The 13485-nt window shown below is 45.1% G+C and overlaps 1 protein-coding gene across 14 annotated transcripts in view; it reads left to right on the plus strand.

Moving 5' to 3' along the window:
* LOC101487767 (RNA binding protein fox-1 homolog 3) overlaps positions 1 to 13485 on the plus strand; it is a 431072-nt gene that overhangs the window by 367980 nt on the left and 49607 nt on the right. For 12 of the 14 annotated variants that reach the window (XM_076883451.1, XM_012920561.3, XM_076883450.1 and 9 more), the window contains one exon: positions 11914 to 12207. In XM_076883451.1, coding sequence (XP_076739566.1) covers positions 11947 to 12207 — 261 coding nt within the window. In that variant the 5' untranslated portion in view covers positions 11914 to 11946. The remainder of the gene's footprint in view (positions 1 to 11913; positions 12208 to 13485) is intronic. The other 2 variants (XM_076883448.1, XM_004556388.4) reach the window with 1 other exon arrangement.

Genomic DNA, 13485 nt, shown 5'->3' on the forward strand with positions numbered 1-13485 from the left:
CGTAGCACATTAAAGTTGTAACTGTAACGCCTCCAGAGTGAGTTTTATTGCTTATGACCGATTTACAAAACAGTTATTACAGGTAGAGATTCATGCAGATTAATACCTCAGTAAGTACTTTATTATAATGACTAAAAACAAAGCTCGTATCTGCATATTAACGTACATGCATTCTAATTTATTTTGATCACTTTATAATCTATGTAAAAATAATAAAAATCTAATTTTGATGGAAGCTGTGCAGCGTGGCGGCCACAGGTCGCACGCTCCCTTTAACAAACTGCTCACTTTGGAATGATGGCGAGAACAATACAAAACATAAGCTACTACATAAAAACATATCATCAGATTATGACGCATTATGCACCGTTAAAGCTTTAATTACCTGATGGTAAAGTACTTAAATGAGCTCCACCTGAAACATCTGCAGAATTAACCCGCTGAGACGCAGCCGACCGAGCTGCCCTATTACGATCCTCCTGAAGTCACGTGCTCCTCAAGGTGATGCTGTGATCTGCAGCACTCGTACCGGCTTTAAAACCCAAAGCAATGGACGGCAAGTAAACAAATCTACTGTAAAATCTGCATCCTCTTTGTCACCAGCTATTTAAATTCTAAATGCAAACTCGCCACCTACGATAATGCCCTTTCTTCCTGAGAAAAAGGATAACTTTCATTTGGAGATGGTGCACTGTATTACCAAAACATGTTAAAACAGCCCATTTTAGCTTCAGGGTTAAACGATGGTTACACATTAAGGCGTCAGTAACAAAGTGTCCACTTTTCTTTTGTGTGCTTTTTAATACAGCGCATTCTTAGATAATGTTCTTATATTGATTTTTTTTTTTTTTATACATTGTAGTATTGCTGCTGCATGTCTGCTTCCTCCAGCACTGCTAGTGTGTGTGTGTGTGTGTGTGTGTGTGTGTGTGTGTGTGTGTGTGTGTGTGTGTGTGTGTGTGTGTGTGTGTGTGTTGGCTTGCACACTAAAGCGTTAAGGCATTCCCCATCTCAGTGCAGTGGACGCTGGCGGACAGCGAGGCGGGCCATTGATAAATTGATCAGAGTGAAATTGTGGAGTAGTGAGACATGCTCTGAATCCCTCCCCCATCGCCACACATCCCACGCGCACACAGACACCTCGGCTCTGGCATCAATTATTGTGGATTGCGTGGTTGACAGAGTGTAAACCAGGTGCCAGCCCTCAATCCAATTAAAGAGATTTAATTGGAGAAAATAAATGGAGTGTGTCCACAAAGTGCTCGCTTACCCACATTTAGTAGATTTTTTTATTTTTTTTGTACCTTTTTCAAAAGCAAGGTTTTTGTTTATGAAAGACCGGCCGAATCTAATAAAGCCTCAAGGCTGTTGCTTTTCCCAGACTGCCTTGCTCCACAGGTCAGTAATGCAAACAATCCAATTTCTCCAGTGTGAGAGCTGTACTGGCATGTAGAAATGGGATTATTATCTAAAATGGGCCCAGCAGGTGTTTCTGTGACACAGTGTAATTTAGGGAAGGTGAGTGTTTCCACATGGCCCATGCTTGAATTCCCAAAGATGCCTTTAAAAAATATCTAACAAATAAGTTGGGAAATCTGCTGCTCTGTCCTGTTAGCAGTTTTGCCAGAGAGCACGCTGTTTCCCGAACTCATTTCCCGGGCATCCCGCGCCTACGAGACGGCAGCCATCACAGTTTGAAGAGTTCGTCGAGCTAAAGAGAGGCGTCTGAATCGGTCAGGTGGAGCTCACGGCGGTCCCAACTTTTCCGCACCGAGCTCTTTCCTATCCAAATTTGTCCCCGGGGATGAGAGAGAGTGTAGCTCGTTCCCGTCGCCAGCCCCCTCCCCGCCACCTCGACTCCTCACAAGGGACAGACATGCATAATTCAGGATTGTTATCTGTCTGCTGCTAACCCCTTTCTTCCCCCATATGCACACACGCACACAGATCTGCAATGAAACAGTCTGACTGCACATCAATGATTCACCAGACAGCACCCCCTACCACGCAACCCCCCTCTCCGTTGAGGGAATCATATGGAGCCGACAGGGACTCCACAGGCATGCAACTTCCTATAATTGGAATTAAAAAAAAGAGGCGAGCGAGGGAAATGCTGCATCAGGGATCTGCGAGAGTGGCATAGGTGTTCAAACAGCCATTCAGCAGTGTCAACCGGCAGATGGGCGACTGGCTGCATGTGCTGGCCCACTCGTTAGCCACCAGCAGAGGAATCAGGAGAGACGTCGAGGCGACGAGGGTTTTAAAGAGGGGGAATGACTTCAGAGTTTGGATTCATCTCTCTGAAGACGACAGATTTTAACTCTGCGAAATGCAGCGGCGGCGGGACTGGAGACGCCTGCCTCCCAGCTTCCCGCTGCGAGCATCGCTGTTTCCCCGAGTTACCCCCGCCTCTTTATCCTCCGACTCCTCTCTCTCACCACACTCACCTTTTCTCTTTCTTAAACATCACAGGAGCAAATCAGCAGACAAGTGATTGTACAAGTTTTCTCAAGCTTTCAAGAATTACCACCATTTCATCATGGATAATCATAGTTAATAACCCTTCTCATTAAGGAGACGAGAATCACGGGTCATTAATATTGTTAATATCTTCTCCCTTTTCCTTCTCTTCTATCCCCCTCTCTCTCTCTGCACGCCAGAGGGAGTGGAAACAAAAGGATGACTAAAAAAGAGCTTAGCGCGACAGTGATTAACCGATCGGGGTAGATGGACTGTGATGAATCAAAGTTATCTCTCAAATCTTAATAACTGGAATTAGCCCCTGATTAGATGAGCTTTGGCTACAGCGGGGAGTAGTCGGCTTTTTCACTTCAAAGAATCCCGCTCATGTAAACCTGTCCCTCCTTCCAGTGCAGAGCAAAGACAAAAAAAAAGGAGAGCGAAGGATTCAACGAGGCAAATAGGCCAGCGGAAGCTGGAACGATATGCAAATACGACGGGAATCGCAGCAGAGCAAAGGGAATAAAGAGATAACACGAGAGACGCCGTTACACCTGTTCTCCTCCCAGAATTCAGCTGTTTATCTCCCCCTTTTCCTAACATGCTTGGGGTCCACGGGGAGGTGTCAGCGTCTCCGTGACAGGGTCATAATGACAGTGGCGCTCTCCTTCATTTGCATATGTTTGCCATTGTCACAGCGGTCAAGGAATGTCATGTCGAGATTCCTGCATGCTTAAGTAATGGCATTTTGTCCTCACGAGGAACTCTGGCCCCGCTATCATAACCCCTGCCTGCGAGAATGGAAAAAAATTAAAAAAGGTAGTGAATTAACATGACAATCAAACCAATGTTGGCGTTTCTATCCCCACTAGAATCTGGAAAAACGCTCATCTGCAGTCTGAAGAGCAACCCCTGGCGTGACGATTGATTTGCGGGTTTGTATGACCAGAATGACAGAACATCCCGCCGTTCAGTTATCGGTTTTCATTCGGTTCAGGTCTTTACCTTCGGTGATCAATTGCAATCTCCAAGCAGCTGTTCAGTAATGGAATATGTACGTCGATTTCACTTTGTTCTGACAACTTTAAAAGAACAAAAAAAGAAAAAGTTCTTTGGCGCGTTTCTGACGAGGTCAAACGGGCACACTGTCTGCTCCCCGTTAAAATAAACGAGTCTAAACACAAAACTTTGACGAATCCCAGAAGTTAATCCAAATTTTGACACCCAGTGCGGAGTAATTAGTCCCAGATGTAAATATCTGTTATGCAACAAAAGCGGCAACGGCACTGAAACAGACAATTATCTCCTCTTACGGCGTTGGCAAAACGCTCCGAGTCTAACCATGTGTAACTGATGGCTTTTTCACAGGGCCTCCGGGCTTATTTGGTCCTTCCTCTCTCTTTTTTTATTTATCTGCATTTTTACCACGCAGCGCCCGAGCCCAGACAGCGCCGTGGCTGCGGCAGACAGGTTCATTACATGTCACAGGAGTTCAAAGTGATCCTCTGTCTACTCTGTTTATTAAGTGGCGCTCCGGCGTCTCTGAGGTACAGTAACGCTCGCAGTCGCACCGCTAAGAGCAGTCCCATCTCGGTGCGGGCTCTGCGTGCGGCGCCACCGCTGCAATGTAATGAAGAAATCAGCAAGGGATTGGGGAAAATGAACTCTCCTTCTAATACCTTCATCCGAGGCCGTGGAGCAAATAAGTGCTCCCAATAACAAGGAAAAATCATGTTAGAGCGGATGAAACATATGTGACACGTGAAAACGATTAAGGCTCTCGGAAAAGCGCGGCAGGAGTGCGCGCAAAATCTAAATTGACTCGGACACGGGGCGAGGAAGCCGAGTGTTTATTTTCGCGAATTGATTTTTGCACAAATGAGATGGAAAAATGGGAAGATGGGAGTTTGCAGGGGAGGAAATGTGAGACAAAACAATAACCCACTCCCCAGCCCATTTGAAATCATAAACCTACTGTAGTTGTGAGGAGGACCAGGGTTTGGCTGTGCTGGGGGTGTGATGTGAATCTGCATTAAATTGGGCTGCTTCTGCAATCTCCCCGCTCGCTCTCTCCCTCACTCTCTCTCCCGCTCGCTGTAATTGGTTGACTTGGGGGAGGGGAATAGCCATTGCACCAAATACGTACCTCATCACGAGAAGCTCTGCTGAAGGTGTTTTGTTGTTGTTGTTGTTTACCTCGTCTTAGCTTCTCCTTTCCAGCACACCTTGGATTCAGTGTGTGGCATGTGGTTGTAATTAACACATGCCGCAGCCTCTGGTGAGTGTTAACAGAGAAACTTGGAGTAAGATCATGTGGCTCATCTAATTAAAATGGACCCAGCTAGACAGCCTTTATTTATGCGCCTTCGAGACAAAATGAATGCCAGTTGCCTGTGGAAATCATCTCAGGCCGTCTTTTCGCCTGCCTGCCTGACTGTCTGCGAGCGGGGCTACAATTAACCGAGCATCAGCGGCAGAGCGGGGGGACGACAAGAGGCTTTCATGCAGCTGGCTGAAAACCACTCAGTGTTTCGTTTGTGTTGCATCAACCGATCGGCCTCCGCCGAGCTGCGTTTCGCTTCTCACGACAAACCGCGCTCGGGTTCGTGCCGTGACGGCCGCGTGGGATTTGTCACAAGTTTGCCACTGTCACCGTGAGCCAGTCATTAAAAGCAAATGAGCATCTTTCTAGAGAGGAATGCTCGGCGCATGAGCTTTTAGATGGCACAGGAACCATTTTCAGGCACCGAAAAGCTTTAAGGTTCGCTTTAAAAAATGTTATGTCATCTGTAATCTGACAAAGAAAAGTTGCTTGTGTATGTTTTCCGTGAAGGAATGAGGCAGCAGAGCTGTGTGTTAAGTATTCACGCTGTTTGGGTTATGCAAAAGCGCTGCCGAGCTCTTCATAAATCTACTTGAATTGCTTAATGTATAGAGTGGGGAGGAACATTTCTTGCTTCTTTAGACTATTAGCGTAGTACAGTAGGAAGCCAGTAAAGTAGAAAGGCATCTGCTGAAAAATGATCCAGGCTGTGTGTGACGGAGCTGAAGCCATAAAGCTGCCCACTCCATCACGGCTCCTATCGCTGAGATTGATCAGCCCGCTCCCATTTGAGTGATTTCCCTCCGGATTCAATGCAACGCAATTAGTCGCCCGCCGTATTTTGCCTCCGCGCTGCTCTTTGACCCTCCATCGCACGTATGAGTCAGAGCAGCACTCTGCCGTTATGAGTTCCTCCTAACAGCTCCTGTATTTGCACAGCCCGTCTCCTCTCGGCCTCTCAACACCGTCCCTGCGAGTGCCGCTAAAGAGGATCACGGGTAGCTGGCGAGCGGCCAAGCTCTTGTACCTGCTGAGATGGAATATAGCCTTGACCGTCCACACCGGGGTTAACAGCGAAAGCCTCTCGTCTCTAGCTTTCTGAGCACCGCGCAATGGGATTTTGTGCCAGACTGACAGCCTCGGCGGTGGGCATCGCCACCAGGCCTCCCTCTGACCCCTTTGGCTCCTTATGCTGACTGTAAAAACAAAACTCCGCTCCAGAAGTGATCTCCTTAAGTAAGGGTTTCCAATCCAATTTTACACGAGGAGAGTGCTTAAGATAAGACATAGTGTTTTTTATTGTGCTCTTCAGTAATAGGAGTAGAAAGGGTGAAAGGAGAGATGGGGGAAAGAGGAATGGAAAGGATGGGAGATCGATAAAGGCCGCTCTCTCCGGTTGCCTTTATTCTTCATCGCCGTGCCCGTGGAGATGAGGTTTAGGCGGCTCATGGCTGGAGGCCATGTGGGGAGGGCATTAAAGTGTCGCAAAGGGACCTGGTCTTTTCTCATAAACAGGCCTGCAGGTAGAGAAACACTCACCGGGATCCCGGTCTAACAAGCGCTCATTCGGAGCCATAACGAACAGGAGGGAGAGGGATGTGCTGCGTACCTGCCCGGTTTGTCACGGATGACTTTTCATTAGGCGCCGTGGACGTTTGCCGGGGTCCGCTCGGCCCCAGCCGAAAGGGCGTGCGGTCGCGCTGGGACGAGCACAACTCCCCTGATTTGCGTGGGCCTTTCTTCTTCTCCCAGTTCATTTCCAGTCGAATAACTCGTTTGTCACTTACATCAGAGGAAGGCGAAGATCATACGAGAGCCAGCGCTACTTTGTGTTTCACTAATGAGCCCTGTTCTCTCCGCCTCCTTGCTTTTGCCTTGCTGCCCTTTGAAATGGCAGCGACGTGGTGCTACAGCACTTTAGTAGTTTTCTTTCGCAGATCCCGAGCTCCGGGCTGATGCGCTGTTTGTGTGTCACTTGGCTCCGTCTCAGTCCTTCGCACTTGTTTAAAGCTCAAATGGCAGCAGACCTGACACATATACACTGGCCTGTGTGATCTGTGAATGCAACGATTCAGATTGCGTCCCCAGCTCAGAGGAACACTTTAAGGCAGATGATAGTTTAACAAGTTTAGCGGAACGTGTCGCGGCTAACGCAGCACTAAAGCGCGAGAAAGGGGAAAAAATGTCCCTAAACTTAGGAACTGTCAAGTAAATAGCCAAGGAAATAACAAACAAGAAACTAAAACCAGAAGCTCCTCTCGCAGAAAGAGTATACTGAACTTTAAAAAAATGTCATGTTGTTAAGGAAGAGTTTTATTTCAGGAGCAGGAGGATCCGCAGCAAATAAGCTGTAGAAATACAGTCAGCACCTGCTGATTAATGCCATAGTCCACACAAAGTGATTTGCCTACATTCAGAATATCACTTTAAGAAACACCGACTTTCCAAATCTTAGGCACTCTGTCATGTTTGTTCCAGCGTAGTTACCTAAACGGTTTAAGCTGAACGTAATTTGTTTTCAGGCTTCCAGGACGCTGCTGCATGTACCACTCTGCTGGATTGGCATCTAATTGTTATTAATGGCAGACAAGAACAACAATATTTTTTACCTTCAATTTTCTTTTCAGCGTGTAGAGCGTCATTTTTCTTGCTTTATCGATCAACTAATAGTAAATTAAGAGAACCCACCTGTTCACGTGGGGGACCCGAAGGAACGTAGCATCGGTGGGGGGGGAGTTTGAGTAACGCAGTCAGACCTGTAAGGATTTGCGTTTGCGTGCATCGCCACCATGTTTGACAGATGATGCGGTTTGCTTGGGATAATGAGCGCTTCCTCTCCTTCCTCGTGCTCTTCTTGTTCCCTCGCTCATGCACACATTCAGCTGGAACTATGTTCCTAAACGTTCCCAGTGGACTCCGACCTGAGCTCATCTACATGCATGAAAGCGTCTCTCGACTCTGTCGAGGACACGCCTACTTCCTGGAGAGTCTTCTTGACTTGAGGTTTTTTGGGATTTCGTTCATTTTGCTGACCGCGCTCGTTCATAAGCACCAAACTGTGGCCTCTCTTAAGGTTTCTGCAATCATTGCAATTACTCCGAGTAAAACGCGCACGTCGTACGCAAAAACAAACAAAATGTGATCCGGTGCAAACACCCGATTGGCTGCGATTCAGTGAGTGTGGCGCTGCATTGTAGTGTGGCACAACCTTTTTGCCGCATGCCTCTGCATATTGCTGCAGCCTCTCCTGTGCCAATGCAGGCATCTCATTGAAAACTAATGAGGACTCAGTGTTTTATTCTAACAGCCTAAAGGTGCCACCATATACTGGATTAAAGCACAAGTAACCCAAGGAGCATAATGAGGTTTCCTACAAAAGAAAAAACAGGAGCAAAGATTTGTCCTTAAGCCGTGGATCTAATCTTTACACGACGACGCTTTCCCGATCGTGACAGCGGACACTTAAATTGCATTTGGTAAATTCTTAAAAACACAGATCGGGATACAAGTCCCGACAGTAGCTAAAATAAAAGACGGAGCCCAAGCTTTGATCCCTTTAATGACACGGACGGCGTTTGATGTACAAACACAGCACCTCCTTGTTTCCGAGCTTCCTGTCTCTGCCGGACTGTTGACGTGTCGACAGCTTGCACGGGCTGGTTAAAAGGAGGACAGAGGATCTGGTAGTACATTCAGCTGTCATACCAGGAGGTGCATCCTCTTTTTTTCTTTTTTTTAGGTAACCAACCCCATTCTCCTTTAAAATGGGTGCTTAGAAGTTGAAAATTGCCAACATCAAGAGCTTCCTTGAATTAGGATGCCCTGCAATGCAAGTGTGTTATATAATGCCATGACTGGAGGGAGAGGAAAAGTAGAGCACAGGGGTAGAGATTAAAAAACTTTCTGCATAAAAAGAGAGGAGGGAGGAAGAGATGAGCATAAAAGGGAAAGGGGGGAGGGGTGGGGGATCGAGGGAGAGACAGAGATAGAAATATAGCGTAATGAAAAAGAGAAGGGCGGATTAGGTCAGGCAGGAGTGAGGGTTCACTCCTACAGTGGGAGCAGCCTTTGGGCCTGGCAGGCTGCAGGAGGCTGGTCAATCCTTCGGCTCTCTCAAGGCTCCTCTCTTTTTTCATTTAGATAATGGAGCATTTCCTTAATTGGCAGAGCGCAGTTTAGGCCGGGGTTTGTTTGCCAACACGTCAGAGCAGAATTATTTCCACTACATTTACAGCATAGTGTTGCTCGGCTCTCTCATTAAAACCGCAGGCTCCTCCTGCCCAGAGAGGGTTTTTTTTTTTTTTTTTTTTTTTGGAAATCTACAGAAGGAGGCCGAGTAGCAAGGAGGAAGAAAACACATCTACCATCACACCATCCCTAGTCAGCTTGTCAAGAAAGAGACCGAAACTTCTCGATCTGTTTACCGTTATTGTTTTTCTCCAATCATAAAGACTTACTTCTGGTGCTTTTTTGCCTCCTTTCTTATCGAGAGACTTATGCGTCGAGCTCGCATGATCTGTATCTTTAAATTTGATTGAGGGTATTTGCAGGGGGTGTTATTGGATTTCGGCGTTATTGTCTCACCTTTTCCCTCTGTGTTTTTTAATGTTGGGATGGATATCCGCTCCAGCAGCACTGATCTCACCGTTCTGCTCATTAGTCTGGATTCGCAGACCTCGGTGCTTCGTAACAATAAGACACGCACTTCTGTAGTCCAGCCATTACCGAGTTTAACAATGTGCACCAGCCAGAAAAGTCCATTATTTCTGCAGCTCATCATCTCAAGCATCCATACGAGACAAAGGGTCTGTGAAACTGCTTCATTGCAAAGAGCCATCTATCACTTAAGTCAGGAGCAGAGACTACAAAATACACGTGGAACACAGCGCAAACCGAGCAGGAAGCATATGGATGGATCAGAGTTATACAAAGGGCGCGTGCTGCTAGTGACAGGGCTCTGCAACTTTATATATATATGAGTATATCTCCATCGGACTCAGCCGGCTCACCCTTACCTTTGTAAGACTTCACAAACACAGACGTAATCGATTCTCGGTCCAGTTCCTCAGAAATTCTCTTATTAGTTTGTGGTCAGTCGAGAAAACGTAGGCCTACATTTCAGTGTTGCTGCAATTGTTTTATGATCATAGAGTACAACTGTGCAACTGTCTAAAAACTCAAAGTGATAACCTTTATTTGTGGATTTCAGTGCATGAGATTATTCGGTGCAATTTCCTTTTTTTTTTGTCTTTTAAAGATGAAGCATCGACATCCAGGTCTCGACTGTCTTAAAGCACGAGCGTGTTCATTGGGTGTTGAGTAGATGTAGAACATCCATAACATAAGGTTGTTTCTGGGTCTGAAAAATGCCAGAAACCTGCGTTCTTCCCATTTTATTGATATGCAGCAATAAATCAAGTCTGTTTTGAGGTTGGCCAACTGGGTGATTCACAAGTAGCTACTGTACCAGAGCGCAGAGTTTGTGGTTTCTCAGTCAGATCCACTCATAGCTTGTGATGTCCAGTTTCAAAAAACCAAGACCAACAGAAGAAATGCTCAGAAAACAGTAGGCAACACCTTAGATTACGTTCAGTGACTAAGACTGTAAGTACCCTGTATCAAAAACTGAATTTCAAGGTATTTTATTTAAAATTACATATTTGTGTCGCCATCCTTAAAGGCAGGTGCACCAGAGGGTAACAAGTCAGATTTCTACAGGAGAGAAAGAAAGTCCTGTCAGCAGTTTGTTAGTAAATTTAAGTGTCGCCTGAGGGGAAGGAGGCACAGTTATACTGTTAGTGATTTTAAGTACTGTGTAATGTGTCTGCAATTTTGCAGAAAAACAAACAATACTATAACAGTACTATCTTACATGTAAAGTATACTGTACTCTTCAGACGCTGTTTTTCAAAGTTATGTTCGAACAGTGACTGTAAAAGAAAAGAAACTTCCACCTGGCTCATAATTATGAGGTCACATACTGTAGGCCTGCAAGTATTTATAGTATTTATTTTTGTATTGTAAGCTGGTAAAGGAGAACGGTCACATTTATATTAGTCAAATAAAGCTTTGGTCGTGCACATTATCATGAAGAAAATTAAATAAAGATATAAAAATCTGCCCTAAAGAGTAAAGCCAACGTACGTAAAATTACATAAAATTACTTACAACATATTTATTTCTTCTTTTACTGTAAAATTCTGACTCGGTGTCTGATTTTAGCATCAATATCTTTCAGTATTGGTATAGGTAATAATTTTATTGCATTTTCAAATAAAATACTTTGAAATTCTATTTAATTACACCCTTAGTCCTGGGCTGTGATACAAGTATTACCAAACAGTAAAACAGTCGGCGCCACGGGTAACTACATCCATCTTTTATCTACAGTTTATGAAAAACACTACTGACAGAGACATGTCTGTACTGACTAAAAGTACAAAAAGGTGCAAACAAATCCTTGTTCACATTGTTTTTCTCTGCTCACGGTTTTTCGTAATTTAAAGAAGATTTCTGCAGATTTATTCCGTTTATTTAGCCAGAGGCCGTGCAAGCCTCGAAAATAAAACTGCCTGAATCTGAAATTTCAAGGCGGCAGAAACAGAATTAGAGAAAAGTAATCTTTCTAAAACTCTTTAAAAAAGTCCACACGATAACCGGAGACAGAAACAAAGACGGGGGTGGCGAAGAGCAGGAGAGCTCATAAAGCAAAAAGTATGAAAGTGGAGCTTGGAGAGGGAGCAGCTGCTGGTTTAACAGACCTGTCATTGAAATCAAAGGCCCTAATCAAAATTTTATCAATTAATTGATCTTTCCTCCTGTGCTTTGCCACAAGTGCAATTGAGATTCCCCATGACTCTTGCCCCTCCAACAGCAAGCCATGCTCTACAACATAAACTGTGTTCATTAGAGAAGATCAAGGATTTCTCTAATATGAGCTGAGATGTGATATGATGGCTGTTTCCCCCCGACTTAGTTGGTGTGCAGGACATCTCTCCCTGGTTGCCTTCCATATCACACCAGGGATCTTTGCGCTTCTTTCATGCTGGTTTTACAAGTCAAACAACCTACTTTAAGTTTAATTTTAACCGTAGTTCTAACACCCGCCTCCTGCTGTGCGTTTTCCACAGGGTAACCAAGAGGCCACCAACCCCCCAGAAGCGATGGCCCAGCCGTACACCCCAGCCCAGTACCCGCCTCCCCCACAGAATGGCATTCCCGCAGAGTTTGCGGCACCTCACCCGCTCCCGACGCAGGACTACACCGGGCAGAGCCGGGTGCCCGAGCACGCCATGACCCTCTACACGCCCACACAGACGCACAGCGAGCCGGCCGGCACTGACAACAGCACGCCCGCCACCACGACCGCACCGGTCAGTGTCCTTCACCACCTGCAAACACTGTTCTCAACACGCTGTCAGCAAGTAAAATATCTTCATATTATCTTTTTTATCCGTATTATTATAACGTTACAAATGTCCGACTGTTCTTCCCGTGACTGGTTTCTTCCGTCTGCTTACCAGTGTGAGCTTAGCCAAATGCTGTGATTTCTCTCGACTCATTTCCTCTCCCTTGTTTCACTGAGAAGTGAGCCTGTTGTTTAATATTCAGTCAATATTTACATGATCTGTCCTTGCCTATAACTCTCCAGTTCTGCCCTCTTTGTATATTGACAGAAAAGTCTGTGTGCATGCAGGAAACTTTTTCAACAGATCCCAAATCACAGCATGTAAAGTCTTCAAACTTTTCGGCTCCAGTATAAAAACATTTTGGAAGTAAATGTGGCCTTGACAAGCACGATTCAAATAACTGGAACCAAATAACATGTAACGTACGGAAAACTGAGGAAAAACTGGTGCAGTTTGGAGCATAAACTCTCATTCAGAAGCACGACCCCTTAAATCGCTGCAAATTAAACCCCATGTTTGACAGAAGAATAGTACAGCGGCAGTAAATCAGAAGTCAAACCTAAGAAATGGTCAAAACAAGATTGTAAAAATTGTTCAAAGCTTAAAAAACATCAGTCCAAACATCTCACAAATAATTAGGTCACTGGCAAGAAGTCAGCAGCATGACTGGATACATAAAAAGTATCCTAGAGAGGCTCAGTCTTTAGAAGGGAAGAAGGGGAAGATGATAATGTATCTCAGGAAAATGCTGCAAAGAATTTGGCAATTTCGTTCTGTTATGTACCATAGATGATGAAAAGATTAAGAGCATCAAGAGAGATCTCTGTACGCAAGGGACGAGGCTGAAAACAATTTCATTTTCAATATTGTAATCTGCAATCTGCATTATAAACACATCTGATTCTGAGGTGCAAATCACTGCATGGGCTCAGGGGCACTCTGTGAATACAGCGCGGTGCTGCGGCCATAAATCCAAAAGTCTACCATGCAGGGGAAACACGGTGGTACTGTAACAGCAGCAGAAGAACATATTAACATCATATATCACACACACATGTTATGTGCATTTCTGGATTTGTTGATAAAAAGATCTCCCTTCCTCAACCGATCAAATAACTTCTACACTGGCTTCTTCTCTTTATTATAACGTGTGCTAAAGTGGTTCTTAGTGCAGGATTTGCATTGCCTTCATTACTGTCAGTGATTGTGATTGAATATTTCCTAAAGTTAGGAGTATAAAGTGTACAAAGGAAGCTGCTATTGTGCAAACAAATGGGTTTTATTCTGCTGAAG

Source organism: Maylandia zebra, linkage group LG4 (genome assembly GCF_041146795.1).
Source record: "Maylandia zebra isolate NMK-2024a linkage group LG4, Mzebra_GT3a, whole genome shotgun sequence".
In the NCBI taxonomy this organism is placed as follows: domain Eukaryota; kingdom Metazoa; phylum Chordata; class Actinopteri; order Cichliformes; family Cichlidae; genus Maylandia; species Maylandia zebra.